Below are 24,387 nucleotides of genomic sequence, written 5' to 3' on the forward strand. Positions count from 1 at the left end.
CCTTGCTGCCCGTCCTCGCACCCGCTGCGCCCGTTCCCGCCCCGGCACTCGCCCCGCTGAGCGCCCTCTCGCGCGAGCTGCCCCTCCTCTTGAGCCCGCCGGCGCCCTCGGTGCCCGCCGCGCTCGCCGCCCTCGAGTCTGCCGCCGCCGACGCGCCTGCATCGCCCGAGGCCGACAGGGCCCGCAGCGACGAAGCCGTCGCGAGGAGGCGCAGGGCGTCGGACGGGTTGTGCAGCGTCGACGAGAGGAGCACGTTGCCGTCCTGCTGGCCCGACCCGACGAGCGAGTTGCGCCGACTTGGCGTCGCGGTCGCCATGTCCTCGTCCTCGTCGGCGTCGTGGTGGTGGCGGTCGTGCCCGTCGTCGTCGTCCGACTCGAGCGACGCGGCCGAGTGCGTTGTCGGGTGCGCGAGCGACGACGAGTCGCCGAGGTTGGGCGGCGGCGCGCCGTTGGACGACAGGTGACGCAGGTGCGGGCGGTTCGGGTCGTACCCGCCGGGCGTGGGCGGTCCCGCAGGCGGGCCGTACAGGTGGTGGTAGCTCGAGCCGGCGCTCGGCGGCGTCGGCCCGCTCGAGGGACCGCCGCCCATCGCGGACGGGCCCGGGTACGGCTGGTGCGAGGTCGACGGCGCGACACTCCACGCGGCGGCGTGCGGCGGCGGCGGCGGGCCGTAGCCGTGCGCGTGCCCGGGCATCTCGCCGCCGGCAGGCGAGACGGACGGCGACGTCTGCTGCTGCCCTGCTCGGACGTGGTGAGGCGGGCCGGCCGTGTACGGCGCTCCAGGCTGCTCGGCCGGCGGGTCGAGGTACGTTTTGGCGTTGGCGCGGGCGGTGAAGACGCACTCGCGCGACTCGCGGCGGCAGCGACGGCAGGGCGGGTCGGACGGGGCATCGGGGTCGCCTGCGTCGAGGAGCGGGTCAGCGCAGGTCTCGGGATTGGGGGGAGAGGGAAGAGGAGAGCGCACCGAGGTCGCACTTGAGCTTGCGCTGCAGGGAGGAGGGCCGAGGTTTGGGTGAGCGGCCAGGTGGGGCAGGAAGGGCCCGATCTCGACGACGGCGAGGCGGGCTCGTTCGGGGCGGGAGAGGGGAGAGAGGGGACGTACTGCTCGACAGGGCTGGCAGGCGCGATAGGTGCGCTTTGCGCGAGGTGGTTTGTGCGACGCCGTGGACGACTCGGCCGGGGGAGGAGGCTCGGCGGGCGGGTTGTGCTCCATGGCGGTGGTCGAGGAGGCGGGCTGCAGCTGATTGTGCTGGGCTTGGTGGCGATACGGGCTGGGCTCAGGGCGGGGCGCACGAGCTGCTCGGGGTTTGGCTCCCCCTCGGCAAAGGCCGGTAGCTGCTCGAGGCTTCAGCGCCGTTGGTTGAGGATGAGGCGGCGGGACTGGCGCGAGTCGACGCTTCTGAGTCGAGACGAGCTGCGAAAGCCGCGTCGGAAGGGTGACAGGAGACGGTGAGAGTCGACCCCACCTCGAAGATGAGGAGAGCTGATGAGGCGAGGGCGCGCCCTCTCCTCTCGTTTGGATGAGCAGCAGAGGGTGGCAGGCTTTTAACACTCTTGAGCACCTCTCGCCCGGTCCAGCGCGCTCACAGAGATGCGACGAGGCCGACTTCTCGCTCGTCGCCTCGTCCGGGCTCGCCTCTGTTGCTTCCCCGCCTCACTCGCTCTTCACTACTCGCTCTGTCGACCTCGAACATGGCCTCGGAGGCTTCTACGAGTACTCAGGTCCGTCCTCTCACTGCCCGCGTCGCACCCCTCGACCTACAGCCGGCTCTGACACCCTCACTTCAGCAGCCCGTCCAGTCGGCTCAGCCGTCGATGCAGCCGGCCAAGCTCCTCACGCTCCCCGTCGAGCTCCTCGACATAATCTTCTGGATGGCCTATCCGTGGCGGTACATGTCGGGCCCCATCTGCCGCGACCTGTTGCGCTACTGGGACCAGCGACGCCGCCGGTCCTTCCGGCGCGTCCAGATCGGCAACCTCGCCAAGCTGTCGAGCTTCCACCGCAGCTACGCCATCCGCACGTCGATCTGCGGCGCATTCGAGTCGTTCACGGTCGCGCCCGGCAAAGACCAGCCTGCCGACGTCGTGTTCGACCTCGCCGCCGGCCTTCCTCCGGCCCTCGTCTCGTTCATGCCGTCGTTGCAGCGCCTCGAGCTTCACGGCAGTCGGGTCGTCGGCGACTTTCTCGAGCAGGCGGCCGCTGCCCCGGCGCCCATCCTGCCGGTCCTGTCGGACGTCACCCTCGTCGCCAACCTCGTCGGCCAGTCGGACCCGTACCACCCGGCGCTCCTCTGCGGCCTCGGCGCCCTCGCCCGCCTCCACAAGCTCCACCTCGACCTCGATGTCGCAGACGGCAATCTCGGCCAGATCGAGCAGCACGTCCCGTACTCGTGCGCCGCGCTGCGCGAGCTCACGCTCGTCCACTGCAAGTCGAGCCTGGGCGCTAACGACTTTATCGAGCGGTGCACTCAGCTTGCCGACCTCACCATCTCGAGCCGCGACACAGCGCCCGTCAGCACGCGCTTCCTGTCGGCCGTCGGCAAACTCGGCACGGTCACGCGCATCCACCTGTCGTCGAGCTCGCAGGGACGCAGCTGGAAGCTGCTCAAGTCGCTCAAGACCCTGTCGGAGCTCAAGACGCTCATCCTCGGCGCCGGCTGTGTGTGCGACGACGCCGCCTCGTTCGACATTCTGCGCCTGCTCCCGATCACCCGCCTCGAGTTCCAGCTCGGCACGGTCGTCTCGGCGTCGCGCCTCCTCAAGCTCATCGACGGCGTCGACAAGCACCCGTACCTCGAGTCGCTCGTGCTCGACCAGGTGCACGCGTCGCTCGGCGGCATCGACGACCTGTCGCGGCGGTACGAGCAGGACCTCATCGAGGAGTGGCTCTACAACGAGCGGTGGACGTTCCCGGAGTGGACAACGACCTTCTCGCGCAACTTCGTCGTTCGGCTCATCAATACGGCGAGGACGAGCGGCGTCACGCTCTCGGGCGGTGCCGTCGAGGCCGTCGAGATCGAGACCCAGATCGCGATCCGCCGGTACGAGGTGGAGGAGTACTTGGAACGCGGTGGATGGACCGGCAGCGACAGCAGCGACGACAGCGGTTGGTGACGAGGTGGCGGCAAGCATGCGGGACGGCGGGGTGTCCAGGGTCGGGGCCGAGCGCTTGAGGAGGAGGAGGTCGTTCCGCAGGACTGGGCTTGTAGTGCAGAACTGGTACCGGCTGCAACGCTTGCAGTTTCCCTCGAAGCCGTCGCACACACCAGAGAGTCAAGCTCGTCCTGTTACAGGAGTCCCGTCGTCGGCTCAGGCTCGAGGACGAGAGGTAGACGCCGTCGAGCCGCCGAAGCACGCTTTCCTGCTCGCTCTCTATCATTCTCGGCTCTCGAGACGACGTCCTATGCGCATAAGCGATCAAGTAACGAGACGTTGAGTTGCAGGAGAGCCGGGACCAAGGACGACTGGAGGGATTCGAGGACGAGATTGGACAGGACGGAGGCGAGTGCGAGAATTGCCAGCCTGTGTGACTTACTCAGTCAGTCATACGTCACTCAGTGGCTCTTGAGGGCTCTGAGTGAGAAGGAGGGGGCGAGAAAGAGGACGAGAGACGCACCTGGCGGTGCCACGTCAGCAGCGTCGGCCGCTCGCCCAGTCGTCCTCCCACGCCTGCTTGTTGAGGCGGTAGTGCCTCGCTGCGCCGTAGCTGAGCTGGTGGGTCGGCGTTGTGCCGAGCGAGCGCAGCATAGGCAAGTCGACCTGTCGCGAGGAAATGAGCGTTTGAGAAGGTCAGGAACGAGGTCGGGCAGGGTGACGGCGAAAGAAGAGGACGCACAGGAATGACAGGGTTTCCAGGTCCTGGAGGCCCGCCGTACGGCGGTTCGAGTTGTTGCGGACGCGCGCTCGAGCCGGCCGAGCCCTCGTTCGGGTTGTCGAGCCAGCGGCCCGTGCGCTCGTCCCAGTGACGCTCGAGGCCGTGTTCCGACGCAAGCCATGCCCGCATGACCCAAAGCGGCGGCTGCAAGACAGGCTGACCAGGTCAGGGCGCTTGTCGAGAGAGAGGGGGAGAGAGTCGAGGGAGAGAGGGACGCGCCATTTCGCCAATGTCCTTGACCTCGCCTCGCTGCATCTTGGCGTTGAACCAGACCAAGCCCTTGACAAACAGAGGGCGGTTGGCTCCGACCCGCTCCCAGTCCTTGGTGAGAGCGCCGACCGTCTTCGTGCGCCAGTTGTCGAGAGTGTGGCGCCCAGGGATGACGTTGCTGTGGGTCGCCGCGTTCCTCGTCTTGATGAGCCGAAGCAGGACGGTGAGGCCGTTTTGCGTGGGGGTGAGCTTGACGGTCAACGGGAGCTCAACATCGTCGATGCTCGTCATGGTGGGTCGAGAGTTGCAGGAAGCGAAAGAGAGGAACGGGCTCTCGCTGCTCGAGCCAGCGGCGACGGAAAGTCCGCGCGCTAGTTACGGCGCGGACATTCCGAGAGCTCGCCGAGTCGATCGAAACCGGCAACAGGAGGCAGCACGGTCGTGCGGACCGGCTTCGCCGAGGAGCGGACCCGAGTCGACCTTCTCAAGTTGAGTGCGACGCGCTCGTGGGGGAGGCGAGCCACCGCCAGCTCTCGAGACAGCACAAGGACAGATCGTTCGACTCTCACTCGAAACGCTTCTGATGCGGCGCAGAGAAGAAGAGGCAAAAGAAAGCGGACAAGTACGATTGCAGGAGCTCGATTTCTCGCCGAGGAGGACAACTGGCGCCTGCCACCTCGCACATCTGCGGGACGACGCGCATGTCAGGACTGTCGACTCGAGTAGACGGTACGAGGACTGTGGGCGCACCTCAACAGCACCCAGGCCGCGCAGGCTGGACCTCCGGAGCTTTGGCCTTCTCGGCTCCCTCGCTCGCCGACAACGACTGCACCGCCGCCCTCGCTGCAGCCTGCAGGTAGAGACGCCGTGTCAGTTCACTGTTGGAGGAAAGGGGAGGGAAGAGAGGCGAAAGAGGAGAGAGAAGGACGCACCGTGAGCCTCATCCAGTGCTGCCCCTCGGCCTCCGACTCGCCCGTCTCGACGATGCCCGCCGCCTCGGCCTGCTCGACGTACGCCTTGAGCTTGCCCTTCAAATATGGGAGGGGCTTGAGCTGGTTGAGCTGGGCGCCGACGTGGGTCCACGCCGGCGAGGGCGCCGAGATGCTGAGGAGGACGGTGACGAGGGGGAGGAAGGCGACCGGGATGGTGAAGCCCGACGTATTGTCGGCAGCGCTCGACGCTGAAGTAGACGCCGAAGTAGTCTGGGGTACGAGAGGAGAGTGAGGAACGCCACCGGCGAGGGGAAGAGGCGGAAAGCGGGACGCACGCTCGCCGGCTTGACCAACTCGCTCGAGGGAAACGCCGCTGCCCTCGCCGAGCTCTGCGGACGCACTCAAGGCAGTCGTTACTGTTCGTGGAGCTCGAGAGGAAGAGAGAGAGAGAGGAGGACGCACCGTCAGCCTCATCCAGTGCTGCCCCTCCTTTTCCCTCTTGCCCGTCTCGACGACGCCCGCCTGCTCGGCGCGCTCGACGTATGCCCGGAACTTGCCCGTCTCGTACGGCGTCGGGATGACCTTGTTGAGCTTGTCGCCCACGGTGGTCCACGACGCGGTCGGCGTCGCGACGCTGCGCAGGACCGACACGAGCGGGACGAAGGCCAGCGGGACGACGAAAGCGGACGAGGACGCGGTCGCGCTCGGCACCGCGCTCGACATGTTCTGTGGACAGGTCGAGTGTCAGGACCGGGCGAGGGTCACACGGAAGGAGCGAGAGGGAGGAAGAGGACGCGCCTTGACCGGCTCGAACCGCTTGCTCTCCCGCTTCGCCGCCGTCCTCGCCGCCGCCTGCGCACTCGGTACGTCGTCAGGATCTCGGCGCAAGACTCCAACGAGAGAAAGAGGCGACGCACCGTGAGCTTGACCAAGGGCTCCCCCTCCTTGTCCTTCGAGCCCGTGTCGACCACCCTCGCCTGCTCGGCGCGCGAGACGTACAGCTTGAACTTGCCCGGCTCGTACGGTCTCGAGTCGAGGGCGTCGAACTTGGCCTCGACCTGGCTGCGGGGCAGCACGGGCGACGAGCCGTCGAGGAGGATCGACACGAGCGGGTCGAAGCTCGACGGGATGGTGTATGCGGGCGATGCCGACGGCGCGCTCGACACAGGCCTCGACATCGGCGTCTTCTGCGAGACGAGAGGAAGGCGTGAGCTTGGCCTCGACCGAGAAGACCGCGAGGGAGAGAAAGAGGGGACGCACGGACACCAACTCGATCCACTCGCTCCCGAGCTTCTCCCCGACGCCCATCCTCACGATCCCCTCCCGCTCGGCCTCGCGGCAGAACGTCGTGAAGTGCGCGTACAGGCCCGGGCACGCCTTGGCGAGCTTCTCGCCGACGTAAGCGCACAGGGGACGCGTGCGACCGGCCTTGCGCTGCGACTCGAGGAGGTGGATGAGGGGGAGGAAGCGCTTGTGGGTGGTGGTGATGGTCGAAGGGGCGGTAGTCGAAGACGAGGCGGTCGAGGTGGGCTTGGACGCGGCGACGAGTGCGACAGCAGGCGGCGCCGAGGTCGAAGCGACTGCCGGGTAAAGAGGGTCAGTGCGGCGGCTCGAGAGGAGGTGCGGCGCTCTCGACGCACCTGGTCCCTTTCCTCCAGCTCCACCGACCGTCTTGCTGCCCTGCACCACCTGCGGCGCCGCCTGGACCGCCTGACCCGCCTGCCCCGCCTTCTCCTCGACCAGCTCGACCCACTCGACCTCGCCCGTCTTGCCCTTGCCAAGCCGCACGAGCCCCTTGAGCGCCGCCTCGAGCGCGTACCGCCTGAGGTACCCGCCGAGCGCCGGGTACCGCGCCCGAAGCGCGACGTCGACCTCGTGGCGCGAGACGCGGCGCTGGCCGCGCGACGCAAAGTCGCGCAGGACGAGGACGAGCGGCGCGTAAGGCGTCGGGGCGGGCGGCGTAGTCGACGTCGACGCCTGCTGCGACGCCGAGGCGGCCGACGTGCGCGACGAGGTGCACGGGACGACGAGGCCGCTGGGCCTGAGCGCGACCGTCGACGAGAACGAGGCCGGGACAGGCGGCTTGACGGCGCTCGTCGTCGCGCCGGGCACACGAGGCACCGACGTCTTGCGGACGGCGTTGACGCTGTGCGACATGGCCGACGAGGTTGGCGCGAAGAAGGGCATCGCCGGGGCCGAGGCCCGCGTGAGGAAGGCTGTTGCCGAGGGGGACGAGCGGCGAGGTGAGGTCAGGACGTGTGTGGCGAGCGCACGCTCGGGCACACAGAGAGTGAGAGGGGGAGGGAGGGCGAGAGGAAGATAGGGAGGGAAGGGCAAAGGGGCGGGAGTGAGAGAGCGAGAGGACGCACCCGGCTTGCGGCCCGAGGAAGGGTCGGTGCCGTCGAACAAGCCCTCGAAGCGGACCTCCTCGAGACCGAGTTCGAGGATGCGTTCGGCGGCAAAGTCGGTCGTGCGCAGAAGGAGGACCTTGGTGCGGAGGACCTCGGGGTCGAGGCGCAGGAGGTCGGCAGCGTAACCGCCGTCGTGGCTGCCGCCGAGGAGGACGACGTCGCACGTCGCGAGAAGGAACGGCAAGTGACCCTTGATGGCGTCGTCTGCGGCCTGCCTCTGGCAGCCGACGTCGACCATCGAGAAGGCGAGCCCGCTCGACGAGAAGCCCTGCGCGAACGAGCGCAGGTCGACCCCGAGGAGGTGATGCGACAGGCCCGCCATGTTGAGGAACGACTGGGCGACGACGTAGAGCTCGGGAGGACGGGCGAGCGGGCCTGCGACGTGGCGGTACCGGCTGTGGACGAGCGAGTTGACCTTGTTGCGGAGGTCGAGGGCGGCCGAGCGTCCACCGCGGTAGCCTTTGAGGAGGTACGCCGACGTGAACTGCTTGAGGAGGACGGGGCAAGGGAGGAGGAAGGGGCGAGCAAAGACGAGGGGGATGAGGGAGGAGGAGAAGAGCGAGGTCAGCGGTGTGGCCGTCGTCCGGCTAGGTTGGCGGTTGCGAGAGAGGGGACGGACAAGGTCTGCGTCGCCGTCGAGGAGCACGGCGACCTTGATCGTGGGCGGTGGGTCCTGGGCGACGCTCGAGGAGGCGACCTCGAGAGAGTCGGGCGACGGGGCCGTCTCGGGCAGCTCGCCCGGCTGGACGGGCGGCGCAGGAGCGGTGGGAGGAGGGTCGACCGGGCCGACAAAGCGACCTTGGAGCCAGCTCATCATGGGACGACGTGGGAGCGGGAGGCGACGGAGCGAGAGAGCGAGGAGGAGGTGCTTGCGCTCGCGTCGTCACCTCGACCTCGTCGTCGCGCCTCGCTCAGCCAGGACGATTGGACCGGTGCAGTCTACGCGAGTAGCTGTACAAGCCAGCCCAGCTCCCCCTTGCCCGATCGCACGAGGTCGCCTTCACCGCCTCGCCCGTCTCGTCGCCTCGCAGTCGTCGCCCCTTGCCTCTCAACTCTCATCCTCGCCCGCCAGAGCCTGCCAGCCTCCAACACCGGCACCGCACACCTACACAAAGGCACCACACACGCGACTCGCGCGTCCCTGCCCTGCCCTCGCCTCGCCCTCCTCGCTCAACCCCGCGAGCGCCCTTCATCAGCAAGCCCCTCTCTCGCCCTCCAGCACGCGACCATGCCCGTGTGGAGCCGCACCTACGTGTGCTGCGCAGTCCCACTGTGTCCGTCCACGCTCTTTCCTCTCCCTCCAGCCCTCTGAGCCCCGTGCTGACCTTGCCCCCTCGTCCTCCTCCTCCTCCTCGCCTCGACACATCCCGCCGTCGCGCCTACACCACTCCCGCGCTGCAGACAACTCGGGCATCTACGCCATCCTCGCCCAGTTCCTCGTCATCTCCATCGTCACGGGCGTCCTGTGCTTCGCCGCTCCCTCGAGTCCGTCCCCCTCTCTTCCCTCTCGATCCCGAGCTGCACTCACACACCTCGACTCGCAGTCATCTCGGTCACGACGCCAAGCTTCATCTCGTACATCCTCGGCATCCTGTGCTTCGTGATAGCCGCAGCCCAGCTCTTTGGCTTCATCGGCGTCCTGCGCGACAAGCCTCGCCTCTTCAAGTCGTTGTGCGTCCCGCTCTCCCCCCCTCCTCCTCTCCTCGGCGCACGCGCCCAGACCTGACTCGACATCTACCTCCACAGCCTGCGCATCAACGGCCTCCTCGTGTGCGCCGCGCTCCTCCTCGCGCTCGCCCTCATCATCATCAGCGCCGTCAAGCACTCGGCCGGCGTCGACCAGTGCACCCGCCTCTTCTCGCTCGACGACACGGACAGCACCGCGCGCGACATCTGCAACGTGTGGACCTGGATACAGGTCGGCATCATGGGCCTCTTGTTCGTCATCGTCGGCCTGTGCGAGGTGCGTCCGGCTCTTTGTCTGCGGGTACAGCTGCAGCACGTCGAAGCGTGAGACTGACTTGCTCTTTGCCTTGCACTGTCGCAGCTCTACTTTGTCGCCTACACGAGCATCTACGCCTCGGAGCAGCGCCTCGACCAGTGCGTCCCTTTCCTCCTTCCTCCCCTCTTTCCTTCTCTCGCAACCTCGCTCACGCCTCGTCCACCCTCTCGCAGCGCCCGCTACGACTCGGTGTACTCGACCGCCGCACACGAGATCCGCCAGTCGGGCCTGTGGGACGGCTCGGCCGCTCAGCCCGGCCAAGGGCGTCCGTCGTACGCCCCGGGCGACAGCGACGAGCTCATGACGCCCGGCGGGTACGGCGGGTACGGTCACGCGCGCGAGGGCAGTCGTGCGAGCGGGCTCAGGAACGAGCTCGCGCGCGGCGGCGGCGACGAGGCGTACGACGCGCCGCCGGCGAGGGCGACGGGCGGCAAGCTGCGCAAGGGCGGCGGTGCGGTGCAGGCGACGAGCGTCGTCGGGTACCGGGACGAGGAGGAGTACGCGCCGTACGACTATGGCGGCGACGAGGGCGGGTTCAGGCCGCCCGGCCAGAGCTCCGAGACGAGGAGGTGGTGAGGACGCCGTGCGAGGCGTCGCATTCTCTCGCGAGGGTGGGCGGCGGCGCTCGGAGCGAGGAGCGCACCTGACGACGAGACGGACACTTTCTTGAGCCCGTGTAGACACTCTCTTTCTCCCCCCTCCTCGACCCTTGTCACTAGCTCTCCCTCGCCGCGCCCCTGCTTGTCTGTACACCTCGAGCTGCCCATGTCAAGGCCCTTCTCTTTTGCCAACGGCCTCTCGAGCTCTCGTGAGACGCACAGGGAGGGAAAGACAGTTGTGCAGCGGCCCTGCTCGCGAATCTACGCCTCGTGCTCGACCGCCTGCGCCTTTGCCCTCGCGGCCGCCGCCGCCGCCTGCGCGCCCCAGGTCCTGCTCTCGCGCCCCTTGTTGCCCTTGGCGCGCGCGATCGGCCCACCGCGCTTCGAGCTCGCGTCGCCACCCCGCTCGGCGTGCGCCTCCCAGCCGTCGGTGCGCTCGCCCGCCTTTGGGGACCGGCCGACGCTCGGGACGGTGAGGACCGGGCGCGGGGCGCCGCGCAGCTCGAGCGAGCCGAGGCGCTGCGTGAGCTGCTTGATGGTGCGGTCCGGGTCGGGCGCGCGCGAGGTCGACAGCGAGAGGGTCGCGAGCGACAGGAGGTAGTGGTGGTACGCGCGGTCGAGGAAGAGGGACGCCGGGTGAACGGCGGGGACGGTCGCGTCGGCGTCGGCGGCGGCTGCTGAGGACGAAGGAGCGTCGACGTCGCGCGCCGGGGCCGACACGACCTCGGCCGTAGACGAGACGCTCGTCGCCGGGTCGACGGGGAGCGGCGCGGAGCGGTACCGCAGCGCCTTGACGACGTTGTCGCGCGTGAGCGCGTCGAGCTCCTCGGCGGCGCCGAGCAGCTCGCCGATGCGCTCGGGCCCGTGCGCCTCGACCCGCTTGCGCAAGTCGTGCCACGCCGCCGGGCCCCTCATCTCGCCCGTCGCGGGGACGACCTCGCGCGCGCGGAGCGCCATCTCGCGTCCGACGGTGCGCGCCGCGCGCTCGAAGCGCAGGTCGGCGGCCGAGTCGACGAGCTCGAGGACGGCGACGGGCGCGTTGTCGCCGACGCGGTACCCGGCGCGCTGGATGCGCGTGTAGCCGCCTGGTCGCGAGGCGTAGCGCTGGGCGAGGGTCGTGAACAAAGGGCGGAGCGTGTCCTTGGGGTTCTGCGATGGCGAGGGGATCGTGAGCTTGAGAGACGTCGAGAGAGAGAGGGGGAGGACTGGGGACGCACGAGGAGGAAGGCGTTTGCGCGGTCCCAGTTGGACTTGCCGCCGAGCTTTCCCCAGTGGATGACCTGGTCGGCGAGCTTCTGGGCGGCCTTGGCCTTGGGGAGGGTGGTGGTGACCTGCTCGTGGTGGAGGAGGGACGAGACGAGGTTGCGGAGCATGAGGACGCGGTGGGCGGTCGGGCGGCCGAGCTTGGCGGTGCGCATGCCGTGCCTCATGGTGGGCTAGACGGCTGTCGGGCTTGCTGGTGGAGAGGCCGCGAGTCGGACGAGCTGATGAGGTCGACGAAGCTGAGGGGCGACAGAGGGGCGACGGCGACAGGCGGCGAGTGGATGTGCGGTGCAGTCGGCGTCTGGAGTGGCTCTGGGTCGAGTCGCGAGGTGGCCTGGCTCGTTCAAGCTGGCGTGCGGGGTGCAAGAGTTGGACCTTGGTTTCGGCGAGGAGCAAAGGGTGAGGCGTCCCTCTCGAACGCTCTCGCACCGACCCAGAGCTCGCCAAAGCTCTCGAGCGCTACCAGCACAGCCACCATGCTGTCCTCGGCCGTGCGCCCCTCTGCGCAACTCGCCGCGCGGGCTTCGTCGTGCGCCCTGTGCGCCGTCCGCCGATCCTCGCCGCGCTCGACCACCTCGTCCACACCGCCGCCGAGCACCGCCCCGAGCAGGTCACACGCCCTCCCGACCACCCTCGGCAAGCGCGGCGCAGCCTCCCTCGCCCAGGCAGGCGACCGCGTCGACCAGGACGACGACCACCTCGGACAAGCTCACGATGACCACGCCCCGCCAGAGCAGCACAAGGCCGAGGAGGCCATGGCCAACCTCATCAACGAGCTCGCCCACGAGCAGCAAGAACAACAAGCCGCCGCCGAGGCCGCCTCGTCCACCTCGACCTCGTCGCCGACCTCCCCCTCGACTGCCGCACCTCCCTCGTCCCCTCTTCCCGCCGCCGACCCGTCCCCGTCCTCGTCGACCGCCGCACCACCACCACCACCACCTCCTCCTGCCGCCCCGCCCGCCGCCGAGCTCACGCTCAAGTCGCTCCTCGAGCCGTCCGTCCAGCACGGCGGCCCGACCCTCGACGACCTGCGCGCCGTGCGGCCCAAGCGCTTCACGATCCCGGACGCCACCTCGCCCGACTCGCACCGCCTCGTGTACCGCAAGGCGTGGGAGTCGGCCGTCGCCCGCTTCGACCGCGCGTTCAACAAGCGCCAGCTGGCCGACTTTGCCGGCGAGTACGGCCTCGCGCTTGACCTGACCGACCCGCGCTTGCGCACCGGCACAAAGGGCAAGAAGCAGAAGTACTGGAAGAGCAAGCGCATCGACCAGATGACCAAGCGCGAGCTCATCCACACCATCCTCGTCCTCGAGTTCCACATGGTCGACCCCGACACGATCCCGTCGGCCAAGAGCGGGCCCAGGACGTCGGAAGGTGCGCCCTTGCTCTCACCTTTTCCTCTCGGAGAGGCGACCCTGACCCTGTCCTCTCGCGCGCAGCCTTCCCGCTCGACGACCGCGCCCTGTTCCTCCTCCTGTCGCCGAGTGCGTCCTCTCTCTCCCACTCTCCCTCGGCCCTCTACTGACGCTCGCCCCTCGACAGAATCGCGCACCATCCCCAATTTGACGCGTCAGCTCGGCGTCAACGTCGCCTTCCGCCGCAACCCCAAGACGAGCGTGGTCGAGCTCGTCCTCAACGGCTCCAAGGCGAGCGTCGCGGCGGCCAAGGAGGAACTGGAGCTTCTCGAGCACGTGCGTCCCTCTGTCCGCCTCTCTCTCTCTCCCTCCCGCCGTCAACCTGACCCTCGCACCTGTGTACAGACGTGCGCGCGCGGCGAGTTCACCCTGCCCGGGCCAGCGTCGACGCTGCGACCCGAGGTGTACCAGGCCATCTCGCGCACCGCCAAGGCCTTCCTCGCGCCGGGACCTTTGCCCGTGCGTCCTCTCTCTCCCTCTCTCCCTCTCTCCCTCTCTCGAGCCCTTTGAACTGAATCGGTCGTCCTGCAGAACACGCTCGCCGCGAGCGCGATCGAGCCAAAGCTCGTCGAGCGTGCCGAGCGCCTCGTCAACGCCGCCTTTGCTCTTGTACGTCCTCGAGCGGGTCTCCCTATCGCGACCGTCGACACTGACGACGCGCCCTCTTTGTCCCGCAGCACCTCGAGCGCACGTCGACCTCGCTCTTCGCCTCGCTCCCCGCCAACCTCGACTCGCTCAAGTACGCCATGTACCCCTTCTCGCCCCTCCTCGCGCCGCCACAACACCAAACGGGCGGCACCCCGCACTTTGCGCGCGTCAAGACGCTGTCGCTCGCCCAACCGGCGCGGGGCGACGACCCGGCGCACGACCCGGACGCGACGGCGCTCAGCGAGCTCCTCGAGTGGAGCGAGCGCATGCGCCTCGAGCGCACGGCGCGCCAGGCGCTCTTTGTGCCGCAGGGCTCGGGCGCGCACGTCGGCGATGCGCCCTCGGTGTGGAAGCTCCTGCGGGCGCCGTTCGCCGCCGAGGGCGAGGGCGAGGCGCAGCCCGAGCGGGTCGCGGTCCGAGCGCGCTTCGGGCACGTCGCGTGGCCGCTGTACCGCTCGAGGGGCGCGCTCGACGGTGCCGGCGAGGACCAGGTCGAGTTGGGCCCGGCGTTCTCGGGCGTGTGGGCGTTCGGGCGCTTCGCGCAGTGGGCCGAGAGCCAGCTCAAGCGGATCAAGACCGTCTTTATCCCTTCGTGCGCCCCACTCTCTCTCTCTCTCTCTCTCTCGGTGTCCCTCTTGAGCGACGCCCTGACCCTCATCTCCCGACAGCCCGCCGACCGGCATCCTCGACTCGACGCGCGTCCTCGATCCCCTCCCAGCCGCGCCGACCGTCTCGCCCTTTGCGTCGCTCCTCAACCCGGCCTCGGCGAGCATCTCGCGCACCGACGCCGGGGCGCACCTCGCGCGCCAGACGGCCGACGTGCTCAGCGGGCCGGCGCTCGAGAGCACGCTCGTGCGCCGGTGGACGTACCGCTCGACGGGCGCGGTCGAGAAGGGTGCGGCGCCGAGGCGGGTCGAGATCGAGTTTGAGCTCGACAACGAGGGCGAGCTGCCGAGCGTGAGGGAGATGCGGGTCGTCAGGAGCGAGGTCCGGGTCGTGAGGGAGAACAAGGTTGACGTCATGGTCCCGACTGGGTGCGTCCCTCGTCCTCTCTCTCATCGACGAGACGCACACTGACTTCTCGCCTCGGTACAGTGCGCAAGACGCCCAGTTCTCGATGAGCTCGACGACCGTCATCTCGCCCGGCGAGTACCCGACCTCGCTGTACGTCTCTCGCGCTCCCTCTCCTCTCTGTCTCTCTCCCTCTCGCGCCGCACTGACTCGCTCTCACACTCTGCAGCGACGAGCGCACAATGACGTTCCACGCCCCGCCGCCGATCCACCTGTCGCTCCTCGGCCACTCGTTCATGCTCGACACGGACCACCTCGTGCGCCGCACCGTCATCACGCCCGCCGCGTCCTCCTCGACCTCGGCCTCGGCCTCGCGCGACGACGGCGCCGACGCGCCGGCGACGAGCCTCGTGACGGTGCAGGAGGCGTGGCACAGCCTGACGCGCGACGGCACGCGCGGGACCGACGTGTTTGCGCTCGTCGGCGAGGGCGACGTGCGCGGCCTGCAGGGCGACGGCACGTGGAAGCGCGGGCTCGAGGAGGTCGAGAGGAGGTGCCTCGGGCGAGGGTCGGGCGTCAAGCGCGGCGGCGGCGGCGGCGGCAGGCGGTGAGGGTGGTCGAGGACGACGACGGAGGAGGATGAGGACCGTGCAACGCTCGCAACTCGCAACTCGTTCTGCTCTAACTCTCTGCGCCGTCGTCGTCGACTCGTCGGAGAGCTTTCGGCAGGCATCGGTCCGCACTGGGAGGGAGGAGAGTGCGGGGAGGAAAGAGCGGAGAAAGCGCGAGGCGCCGCCCGACCACGAGGTGAAGCAGAGCTGAAAAGGCGAGGGAGAGGCAGGCGGCGATGGAGGCGATCCTGTGCGGTACTGGTGGATCGAGGTCGAGGGGAGCGTTACAGCCCAGGGTACCCTGGCCCTCGCAGCTGTGAGCCGAGAGCTGTGCAAGGCGATAAACAGAATCGGAGCGAGCGCTGAGAGCTGAGGCCCGCCCTCGCTCGTCTCCCACCACTCGTCGTAGCCCCTGCCCACCATGGAGCCCGAGCCTGCAGCTCAACCGCCACCGCTGGCGACAGAGCCTCCAGTCGCCCAGCCGCAGCAGCCTGCGCCGGCGGCCCCGGTCCACACGTCGGGCAGCAGCGCCTTGCTGCCGTCCATCCCCGAGGGCGAAGCTGCGTGCGTCCCCCCCAGTTCCTCTCTCCCTCTCTGAGCCGTCTCTGCGGGCACCAGTGCGAGTGCGGGCGGGCGAGCAGCTGCACGCTGCACGGCGATCCCCAGGCCGGGGCAGCGCGGGCGGAGGGGCGAGTCGAGGCGGAGAGCAAGGGCGGGCAACACGGCCGGGTCGGATCCGCTTGGCCTGGAGCCCTCGCAGGGTGTGATCCCACGTCGAGGGCCTCGTCCAGAGGCGTGCGGACCACGACGAGCTCGCTCAGGGCACCGCCGCCGATAAGCCGTCGCTCCCTCACTGACCCTCTCTCGACAGCAGCGATCCTCCTCCTCCTCCTCCGCCAGCAGCGGCCAGCGAGCCAGCCACGTCGACACCGACACCGTCCTCGCTCCCTCCCCCTCCTCCTTCCACCACCGCCAACGCCGCCGCCGCACCCGCAACCGCAACCGCGCCTTCGCCCGCCGCCCTCGCCTCGGACGGCGCGCCCAAGAAGATGGACGACAGCGAGGCCAACGCCGCCGCCGCCACCCTCGCCGGCGTCGCAGCCTCGGCCGCCGCCGCCGCAGCCTCGTCGTCGGCGGCCCTCCCGGCGACGGCCGCTCCAGCTCCAGCTCCGCCGACTGCCGAGCGTCCGCCTGGCAGCTTCGACCCGGCTGCGCCCAACGCCATCAACGGCCTCCCGAACCCCCTCCCGGCCAACTACGATAAGGTCCGTCGCGTCGGTTTCAGCTCCTCTCGAGTCGCGACACCGAGCCCTGACCTGTTTGTCCTTCCTCGCCCTCGCAGACCCAGCCAATCTGCGCCAACTGCGCCACCCAGGTGCGCCGCCGCTCTCCTCAACCCACCCTCTCGTCGAGCTCGTCACGTCGAGAGCCAGGCCGCCGCTGTGGCGGGACCGAGAACGCCAGACTGACCTCTCGACCTTGCCGCAGACGACCCCGCTCTGGCGCCGCTCGCACGACAGCACCCACATCCTGTGCAACGCCTGCGCCCTCTTCTTCAAGATGAAAGGTCGCCCTCGCCCCATCTCGCTCAAGACGGACGTCATCAAGTCGCGCAACCGGAGCAAGGGCAAGAGCACGAGCAAGGACCGTGCGGGCAAGGGCGCGGCGGCGGCGGCGAGGACGGCGTCCAAGGACCGCAGCGAGAGCATGACGCGCTCGGGCGACGGGCGCAAGAGCGCACCGGGCGGGTCGGGCGCGAGCGAGGACCACGACATGTCGGACGGGCGGTCCAAGCCGTTCGGCGAGGGCGCCGTCTCGGACGACGGGCGCAAGGCGCGCAAGCTCGTGCCGCCGCCAGGCGCCATGCCCTATGGCATGCCGTACCCGGGCTTCCCGTACGGCTACGGCTACCCGCACCCGGCGCACCCGCACGCCCACCAGCCGTACCCGCCGCCGCGCAGCCGGTCGGGCTCGCGCGACCCGACCCGCCGCGGCGTCTCGCTCGACTCGCGCCAGCGCACGTCGGGTTCGGTGACGCCGACCGAGGGCGCCGCCGGTGCGCCGGGCGTGCCGCCCATGCCGCCGTTCCCGTACCCGGGCTTCCACCCGGGCGCGCCGCCGCCCGAGGGCTACCCTCCCTACCCGGGCTTCTACCCGTACGGCGTCCCACCCGCCGGCTACAACCCGGGCCAGGCGCCTCCCTACCCGTACCCTCCCCCACCGCACTTTCCTCCTCACGCCGCCGCCGCCGCCCTCGCCCACGCCGCACAGGCCGCGCTCCACCCTCCCTCGTCGATCACGCACGCCCAGTCCGACTCGCGCTCTCGTTCGCCCGCTCCAGGCGCCGACAGCAGCGCGTCTCGCCCCGGCTCGACACGTGGCTCGGCGAGCCCGCCGCATCCGGGCGCCGCCCTCGGCGCCGCTCCCCTCCCTGCTCCTCCGCCGCCGCACTCGTGGTACCCGCACCCGAACCCGAACTACCACCTGCACCAGCCGCACACGCACTCGCCCCTTGCCGGCCGTCCCGGCTTCGCGCCCGTTCCGCTCCCGCCCAACCGTGCGACGAGCGGCTCGCCGGCCAACGGCCTCGCGCTCGGCGCCGGCGCCGTTCCAGGGCGCGGCATGTACGGCTCGAGCATCGACGAGCAGGCCAAGGCGGCCGCCAACGCGCTCCTCGCGCCGATGATGGGCGCGAGCTCGGCCCAGCACGGCACCGGCACCGGCGGCGACGACGCCAAGGTCCAGCTCCCGTCGCTCACCAGCGGCAGCACGTCGCAGCCGCTGTTTGGCCTGCCGCCTCCCGCCGGCCTGCGCCACCACGCCGGCCTCTTTGCGCCCGCCGCACCGCATCCTGCGCTCGAGCCTCCTGTCGCCCTCGCCGCCACCGCCGCCGCCACCGCCACGGCGACCGCCTCGACGTCGACCGCCACCGCCGCTCGTGACCGCGAGCGCGGCGCGTCCGTCTCGTCCGACTCGCCGTCAGTCGCCGGCTCGAGCGAGGGCGGCGTGCGCTCGCCCGAGACGGGCAGCCGTGCACTCGCGCCGTCGTGGCGCTCGCTCGGGCTCGGCTCGGGCGCGCAGCCGGGCGGTGGGACGCCTCCCGGCGCAGACGAGCGGCGCGGCCGGCCCGAGAAGCGGTTCGACGAGTACGGCGCGAGCGCGGCGGGCAAGGGCAAGGGGCGGGGCGATGCCGCCATGGACGACCTCAACGAGGTCGACGAGCTGCAGGACGACGATGCGGCGTCGGCTGCAGCCGGGAGCGGGAGCGGGAGCGGCGGGAGCACGAGCCGAGCGAGGCTGCACGGCGTCGAGACGGGCATCCACGAGCTGCGCGTCTCGCAGTCGGGCAGCGGCGCGCCCGGTCCCGGTGCAGCAACGTCGAGCTCGGCGTCGCAGCCCATCTCGGGCTACCTGTACCCTCGCGCGACGGCGAGCCCGGGCGGGTCGGGCAGCAGCGTGCGCCGCGTCGGCGCCCAGGGCAGCCGGTCGCGCTCTCGCGCCCGGGGCGAGTCGGAGCGCGGTCGCCCTCGCGGCGTGCAGCTCGGCGGGCCCTCGGCGCGCAGCGCGTCGTCGACGACGGCGAGCTCGAGCCGGGTTCGCGGCTCGTCGTCGGCGTCGTCGGGCGGTCGGGGCCGGCCCTCGGGAGGGCTCGGCGGCTTGCCCGCGCCGTCGACGGCGACCGACGGGACCCTGACGCCCGGCGGCTCGTCGGTCGCGAGCGCGACGGCAGGGCGCGACTGGCCGCCCGAGGCGCACGCCGAGGTGCAGCGCCTGAGGACCAAAATCTCGGAGCTCACGTTCCTCAACGGCCTCATGCAGTCGCGCCTCGCGCAGCTCGAGGGCCCGGGTCGGGTGCCGAGGCACGTCATGACGAGCTTGACGGCCGAGACGCCGAGGCCCGACCCGGACGAGTTCCTCGACGAGGACGAGGAGATGGACAGGCCCGAGGCGATCGAGGAGGAGGAGGTCCCGGCGGGCTTTGAGTAGAGTCGCCTGCCTGTGCATGTCAAGGACACTGCTTTACCGCATTCTCTCACTCTCTGCGTGTCTCTAGAGCTCGAGAGAGAGAGCCAGGTCGAGAGAAAGAGACTGATCAAGGGACGAGATTGCTACTTCGCTACAAGGAAAACGGACGACGTTCTCGAGAGGGCACAAAAGGGAGGAAAAAGAGGAAGGAGGTGCGCAAGGAGGGGTACAGCAACAACAGGAAGTGGCATGAAAGGGAGAAAGGAGAAAGAGAAGGAAGTATGTCCGCTACGAGCGGGTCTTGGCGCGAGTTGAGGGAAGACGGGACGACGACGACGCCGACGGCGGCGGCGGTGGCGGCGAGGCCTACAGGTAGTCGGCGCCGAGCGTGAGCAGGGCCTGCCTGCACTGCTCGCGCACGTGGACCGGAAAGTTGGGCAGCGCCTCGAACCGGACCTTGAGCCCGTGCGCGTGCGCGCGCTCGACCTGCGCCCGGATGCGCTCGCGCTGCTCGTCCGAGAGGCTCTTCTGCCCGTCCCACCCGGTCACCTCGACGAGCGCGCCCGCCGCGACGGGCGTCAGGGCCGGGTCGATATTCGAGTCGGCGAGCGCCTCGTCGCTGTCGAACGCGGCGAGGGGCGCGTCGCGGTAGACGAAGCGCTGGCCCTGGACGGCCGAGAGCTGCTCGAACGGGACCATCTCGGCGCCGTTGGCCGACGACGAGACGACCGTGATGAGGCCGGCCGTGCTCGAGCCCGCGTTCGGGCAGTACATGGTGAGGAGCGACGCGTCGTGCAGGGGCTCAAGGTCGCTGACGACGTAAGGGAATGTCGTCGTGGCCGGTGTGCGGAGGCGAATGACGAGCTGGAAGGGCGAGTGCGGCTTGACGTGCGCGTAGACCGAGCTGCGGCGGCGGTGCATCTTGATCGTCGAGTCGTCTTGCGGCGAGAAGATGCGGAGCAAGGGTTCTGCGACGGCGCTCGAGAACTGGTGAGTGAGATATACGAGAGATGGAAAGAAAGAAAGAGGACGCACGAACGACGGTGGCCGAGAAAGTCCTCGACGGGTCGAGCGACGACTGCGACGATGCGACCTGTCGACGGGACGACGTCAGGAGCTCGTTCCGGGACGGATGGACGAGGGAGGGAATAAAAGACGCACCAGAACTTCGCCGTCGACGAGCCACAGGTCGACGCCGAGCCATGTCGCGCCGTCCTTGAGCGCGTGGCGCAGCTCGTTCTCGCGCTCCTCGATGGTCGCCTCCTCCATGTCCGTGTCGTCGTCGTCGTCTCCCTGCTGCAGGTCGAGGAGCATGCTGCTCGCGAAGCTCGGGCGACGGCTCGAGCCCAGGGACCCGGTGCTCGCCGTCCTCGAGGCCGTGCCGTAGCTGCGCGTCGGCGACGGCGGGGCCTGAGCGCCGCCGTCGTACCCGCCGGGGAGCGGCTTGGTGACGGTGCCCGGCGAGACGAGCTCGTTGTGCGCAAAGTGCTGCTGCGGGTCGGTCGCCTGGCCCGGGACAGCGAGGCGAGGTGGAGCCCACGCCGACGTCATGTCCTGCTCGACCTTGGGCGTCGACTCGCCGCCGTCCTCCTCCTCGCGGATCTCGTCGAGGATGTGCTGCGGGGCGGCGTCGAACCCGAGCAGGCTCGAGCGCGGCGACAGGGGAAAGCTCGGCGGCGGGTTGGACGGCGACGCGAGGCTGGTGCCGACGCGAGGCGAGCGACCGGGCGAGGGCGAGGGCGACGTGCGGTGCGGGCTCGCGGGCGCGCTCGAGGTCGGGGTGGTGCCCTCGAAGTGGGCGTCGTCGTGCACGGCGCTGCCGCCGAGGCGCGAGGCGAGGTACCGGCACCGAGCCGAGAGCGACGACGACGAGTCGGTTGTGGGCGAGATGGGCGAGACGACGGGCTGCCAGGACGAGCCGGTGCTGCTTGGCGGGGTGATGCGCAGGGCAGCCATGCGTGCTTGGTGGCGGGTGTTGGTGAAGAGCGAGAGAGCGAGAGGGTGAGGTGGACGAGGGCGAGGCCGCAGGCTCGCGCCAAGGGGGAGCCCCGCAGCTCGCAGCTCGCGCGCGAGCGTCTCGCACTTTCTTATTTCTCGCCCTCGCTCGGCGCAAGTTCCACGCACTGTGACACAGGAGAGTACGCCGAGAGAGTGGGAGCCAGCGTGGTACTGAGAACAAAGTCTATTGCGAACGAAAAATCTAAAGTGGTCGTCGTCGAGGTCAAAGCGGCGCAGCTAGACGAGCACCGACCAGTCGGCAAACTCGCGCGAGCCGTACTGGATCTCTTGCAGAACGTCGTAGAACGCGCCTGCGACCGGCCCGAACCCGCCGTCGCCCTCGACCGGCACCTGGACGTCCGCGCCCTCGTACCCGATGCGCTCGACCGACGTGACGATGGCCGCCGTGCCCGTGCCGTACACCTCGCGCAGCGTGCCGTCCCGAGCGGCGTCGCGCAGCTCGGGCATGCACACCCGTCGCTCCGAGACGACGAGCTTGTCCGGAACGCCCTCGAGGCGGAACGGGTTGCTCGGGTCGGCGTGCGCTCGTGCGAGGGCGAGCACCGAGTCGCGCGTGACGCCGGGCAGGATGATGTCGCCGAGAGGAGGGGTGAAGAGCTCGACGGCTGCAGGACGAGGAAGGGTCAGTTCGTCGTCGACGGCGCGAGGGAAGGGTGGAACGGAGGACGCACCGCCGTTGCCCAAGTCCTTTGCCCCAAAGAAGTTCATCATGCCCACCTCGGTCACCTCGTCGTCCTCGCCGAGAACCCAGAGAACCTGCGCGAGCGAGAGAAAAGGTCAGGACAGGGTCCGAGCGGGCCTCGCTCGAGCGCGCCCTGAGAGCGGCGACGCACCTGCTGGTAGCCCTGCTGCGCTGCCTCGAGCTGCGGCGCAACGCAAGGCCCGTAGTTCGCCCCGAGCTTGTACGCGCCGCTGCCGCCCGGCCAAGCGCGCACGTCCTTGGTGCTCGCGAGGAGGCTGACCGGCTTGGCGCCCGAGGCGTAGTACTTGGCGACGGGCGACATGCTGTTTGCGCGGGTAAGGATGGTCAGTGAGGTGCGGAACGAGACTCGGGCAAGGAAAGAGGGCGGAAGGAGGAGGAGAGCGAGAGCGAGAGCGAGACGAACATTACGAAAAGGAGGACCTCGGTCGAGGGACCGACGCCGAGGCTCGCCCGGGTGCCGATCATAGTAGGACGGATGTCTGCGGGTGGCGGTCGATAGCGTCAGTCGAGGACAGGAGGACGCAGGGAGCGAGCTGGGGAAAGCGGAGGAGAGGGACGCACAGAGGGAGCAGCCCTCCTCGTCGGGCACGAACCGCTCGTCGACGCGCACGAGCTCCTTGATCAGTTCGGTGAGGACCTCGCCGTCGAACGTCGGGAACGCGAGGCGCTTTGCGCTGCTGTTCATGCGGCGCATGTTGAGGTCGGGGCGGAACAGGCGGCACCGGCCCTGCTTGTCGCGGTACGCCTTCATGCCTTCGAACAGCTCGGCCGCGTAGTGCAGCACGGTCGACGACGGGTCGAGCTGGAGCGGGCCGTACGGCTTGATCTCGGGAGCTTGCCAGCCCTTCTCGAGCGACCACTTGACGGTGAGCACTGCGGGTGCTCGAGGTGAGTGCTGCGCCCGCTCGCTCGCTCGACCTCGTGCAGACAGAGAGAGAGGGAACGCACTGTGGTCGGTGAACGTCTGGCCGAAGACGAGCGACGAGGTGGGCGGCAGCTCCTTGGGCTGCTTGGTGAGCTCGACCGTGAGCTTTGAGGCGTCGAGGGGCGCGACAGAGGGCATCGACATGGCGGGCAGCGGTGCTCGGTGGGCGTGCAAGCAGGCAGCAGTGGAGGGAACAGAGCAAAGCCGGGTGCGGCGCGTCGAGCCCGAGGAAATCTCGCTCGCCGCCGGCACGCCGCACGTGCGGAGACTCCGCAAGAGTCAAGCGGGGCAGCGGGGCAGCTGAAGCGCGCTCGTCGTCGCAGAGCACAGGCTCTGCCGACAGCGTCTGCACTCGCGGCGCGCGACGAGCGAGGGGGAAGGTGAAGCAAAGAGGAGGCCCGAGCGGGCGGGCGGCGAAACACGACGTAGTCGGCATGCCGCGGCTCGCTCGGCAAGCGGCTCTCGAACCACGCACGCCTCGTCCAGCCTGTGCTGCTGCTCGACGCACAGTACACTGCTACGATGAGCCTTCTCAGGAGGCTCTCGAGGGGCAGCAAGTCGAGCTGCGCTGCGAAACTCATCCTCGACCTTCCCAAGTCGAGCGACCTGCTCGACACGGCCCGCAGCTCTCGCCCGGACAGAATAATTCTCGCAGGAGACGCTCGGCGGAACGAAGCCGAGTACTGGACGCTGTACGAGAGGCATCGCCGACACTGTATTGCAAGAGAGGGCGCGGAACGAAGAGAGAAAGGTTCTGCTGCTCGTCGTCGGCTCTCGTACGCGCGCTCGAGACATTGACGCTCCCGATGGGCTGTAGGCTGCTGCTGACGAGGGAGCAGGGTCAGGGCACGGTACGGGGAGAGAGGGAGGCACAGAACGAGAGCAAGAGAACGGTCGACGCACCCGCTCGGGCCTCACGCTCGGCGAGCGAGACGCCTCGCCCACTCAGCCTCCCAGCTCCGCTTGTCGAGGCCGTAGCGCTGCGCGGTCCGCTCGCTGATCTCGGCGCGATGGCCCTTGTCGAGCGAGTGCTCGGCGTCGGCGTCGGCGTCGGCGCGCTTGACGCGCTCCCAGTGTGCTTTGCGATCTGCGAGCTGCGGCGGGATTGTCAGTCCGTGTGCTCGGGGACGAGGCGAGAGTATGGACGCACTTGCTTCAGCTCGAGCTGCCGTGCCTCGTACGCCTCGACGACGTCGACCAAGGCCGCGTCCTCCTCCGGGGCGTTCAACGTGATCCAGATCCACATGCGCACGAGGTCATCGGGCGGCTGCGCGGGAGACATTGTGCGTGAGAGACTGAACGAGTGCCTCAAAGCGAGAGGAGCGACGCACAAGCTGGTCCACCTGCGTGATCTCCTGATGCAGCATCGCCTGGACGACCCACTGCAGCCCCTTGTGGACGTTGTCGATGCGCTCCTTCGCGGTCGCGAAGTGGGGCTCGCGGATGATCGCCTGGTCCCAGTCATTGTGGAGCCGCTCGATAATGCCGTCCTTCCAGTGCTTGAGGGTGCCGCGGTCGATGAGGTGACGCAGGGATACGCGCGAGAAACTCGCTCCTTCAACGGCACCCCTGAGCGTGAGGCGCATTCCCATGTCGAGATAGCGTCACGGTGAGCCGGTCGAAGAGAAGCAGAAGAGCAAGAGCGATGGAGCAGCCGCTAGCCGGTCCGCTCTCAGCTCCGAGAAGTCGCCGAGGCTGCACGGACGGGAGCTTGCGCCCTCGGGAGAGACTGACGTCTCGGCAATGAGCTCGTCTGACGACCGGTATCGATCGACGGGCGCGGGTACCGGGAGCGGTC

At 69.3% G+C, this 24,387-nt stretch overlaps 11 protein-coding genes across 11 annotated transcripts; 5 read left to right on the forward strand and 6 right to left on the reverse strand.

The window, feature by feature from the left end:
- Positions 1 to 1,692: 1,692 nt before the first annotated feature.
- On the forward strand, positions 1,693 to 3,170 carry RHOBADRAFT_51245 (uncharacterized protein; the record flags this gene model as incomplete). The annotated part of the gene is made up of 2 exons (XM_018415736.1): positions 1,693 to 1,722; positions 1,792 to 3,170. The coding sequence occupies 2 exons, from the start codon at positions 1,693 to 1,695 to the stop codon at positions 3,112 to 3,114; spliced, it is 1,353 nt and encodes a 450-aa protein (XP_018273431.1). The 3' UTR covers positions 3,115 to 3,170.
- Positions 3,171 to 3,630: 460 nt separating this feature from the next.
- RHOBADRAFT_41376 (uncharacterized protein) lies at positions 3,631 to 4,375 on the reverse strand (the record flags this gene model as incomplete). Its single annotated transcript, XM_018413871.1, has 3 exons — positions 3,631 to 3,759; positions 3,836 to 4,018; positions 4,115 to 4,375. 3 exons carry the CDS (start codon positions 4,373 to 4,375, stop codon positions 3,631 to 3,633), a joined length of 573 nt encoding a protein of 190 aa, XP_018273432.1.
- A 460-nt stretch (positions 4,376 to 4,835) lies between these two features.
- RHOBADRAFT_41377 (uncharacterized protein) lies at positions 4,836 to 8,241 on the reverse strand (the record flags this gene model as incomplete). The annotated part of the gene is made up of 10 exons (XM_018413872.1): positions 4,836 to 4,934; positions 5,017 to 5,286; positions 5,352 to 5,405; positions 5,479 to 5,742; positions 5,821 to 5,868; positions 5,934 to 6,203; positions 6,277 to 6,596; positions 6,657 to 7,232; positions 7,386 to 7,911; positions 8,047 to 8,241. 10 exons carry the CDS (start codon positions 8,239 to 8,241, stop codon positions 4,836 to 4,838), a joined length of 2,622 nt encoding a protein of 873 aa, XP_018273433.1.
- Positions 8,242 to 8,655: 414 nt separating this feature from the next.
- Positions 8,656 to 10,005, forward strand: RHOBADRAFT_41378 (uncharacterized protein; the record flags this gene model as incomplete). The annotated part of the gene is made up of 6 exons (XM_018413873.1): positions 8,656 to 8,701; positions 8,829 to 8,912; positions 8,972 to 9,098; positions 9,174 to 9,390; positions 9,475 to 9,527; positions 9,603 to 10,005. 6 exons carry the CDS (start codon positions 8,656 to 8,658, stop codon positions 10,003 to 10,005), a joined length of 930 nt encoding a protein of 309 aa, XP_018273434.1.
- Positions 10,006 to 10,289: 284 nt separating this feature from the next.
- On the reverse strand, positions 10,290 to 11,458 carry RHOBADRAFT_41379 (uncharacterized protein; the record flags this gene model as incomplete). Its single annotated transcript, XM_018413874.1, has 2 exons — positions 10,290 to 11,177; positions 11,246 to 11,458. 2 exons carry the CDS (start codon positions 11,456 to 11,458, stop codon positions 10,290 to 10,292), a joined length of 1,101 nt encoding a protein of 366 aa, XP_018273435.1.
- A 309-nt stretch (positions 11,459 to 11,767) lies between these two features.
- Positions 11,768 to 15,048, forward strand: RHOBADRAFT_51248 (uncharacterized protein; the record flags this gene model as incomplete). Its single annotated transcript, XM_018415737.1, has 9 exons — positions 11,768 to 12,665; positions 12,731 to 12,775; positions 12,834 to 12,982; positions 13,052 to 13,165; positions 13,238 to 13,315; positions 13,384 to 13,946; positions 14,023 to 14,388; positions 14,450 to 14,518; positions 14,595 to 15,048. The coding sequence occupies 9 exons, from the start codon at positions 11,768 to 11,770 to the stop codon at positions 14,974 to 14,976; spliced, it is 2,664 nt and encodes an 887-aa protein (XP_018273436.1). The 3' UTR covers positions 14,977 to 15,048.
- Positions 15,049 to 15,397: 349 nt separating this feature from the next.
- Positions 15,398 to 18,998, forward strand: RHOBADRAFT_51249 (uncharacterized protein; the record flags this gene model as incomplete). Its single annotated transcript, XM_018415738.1, has 4 exons — positions 15,398 to 15,540; positions 15,851 to 16,241; positions 16,319 to 16,351; positions 16,465 to 18,998. 4 exons carry the CDS (start codon positions 15,398 to 15,400, stop codon positions 18,961 to 18,963), a joined length of 3,066 nt encoding a protein of 1,021 aa, XP_018273437.1. The 3' UTR covers positions 18,964 to 18,998.
- A 54-nt stretch (positions 18,999 to 19,052) lies between these two features.
- Positions 19,053 to 20,820, reverse strand: RHOBADRAFT_33539 (uncharacterized protein). The gene is made up of 3 exons (XM_018413120.1): positions 20,104 to 20,820; positions 19,978 to 20,035; positions 19,053 to 19,910 (listed from the first exon to the last, which is right to left on the reverse strand). Exons 1-3 carry the CDS (start codon positions 20,491 to 20,493, stop codon positions 19,309 to 19,311), a joined length of 1,050 nt encoding a protein of 349 aa, XP_018273438.1. The 5' UTR covers positions 20,494 to 20,820; the 3' UTR covers positions 19,053 to 19,308.
- Positions 20,492 to 20,947, forward strand: RHOBADRAFT_21364 (uncharacterized protein; the record flags this gene model as incomplete). Its single annotated transcript, XM_018412550.1, has 1 exon — positions 20,492 to 20,947. The coding sequence occupies one exon, from the start codon at positions 20,492 to 20,494 to the stop codon at positions 20,945 to 20,947; it is 456 nt and encodes a 151-aa protein (XP_018273439.1).
- Positions 20,948 to 21,177: 230 nt separating this feature from the next.
- On the reverse strand, positions 21,178 to 22,727 carry RHOBADRAFT_11654 (uncharacterized protein; the record flags this gene model as incomplete). The annotated part of the gene is made up of 6 exons (XM_018412055.1): positions 21,178 to 21,566; positions 21,633 to 21,717; positions 21,795 to 21,966; positions 22,068 to 22,143; positions 22,226 to 22,537; positions 22,613 to 22,727. The coding sequence occupies 6 exons, from the start codon at positions 22,725 to 22,727 to the stop codon at positions 21,178 to 21,180; spliced, it is 1,149 nt and encodes a 382-aa protein (XP_018273440.1).
- A 776-nt stretch (positions 22,728 to 23,503) lies between these two features.
- RHOBADRAFT_41384 (uncharacterized protein) lies at positions 23,504 to 24,181 on the reverse strand (the record flags this gene model as incomplete). Its single annotated transcript, XM_018413875.1, has 3 exons — positions 23,504 to 23,683; positions 23,740 to 23,856; positions 23,921 to 24,181. The coding sequence occupies 3 exons, from the start codon at positions 24,179 to 24,181 to the stop codon at positions 23,504 to 23,506; spliced, it is 558 nt and encodes a 185-aa protein (XP_018273441.1).
- Positions 24,182 to 24,387: the final 206 nt, after the last annotated feature.

The sequence above is a fragment of the Rhodotorula graminis genome, assembly GCF_001329695.1.
Source record: "Rhodotorula graminis WP1 unplaced genomic scaffold RHOBAscaffold_2, whole genome shotgun sequence".
Classification (NCBI taxonomy): domain Eukaryota; kingdom Fungi; phylum Basidiomycota; class Microbotryomycetes; order Sporidiobolales; family Sporidiobolaceae; genus Rhodotorula; species Rhodotorula graminis.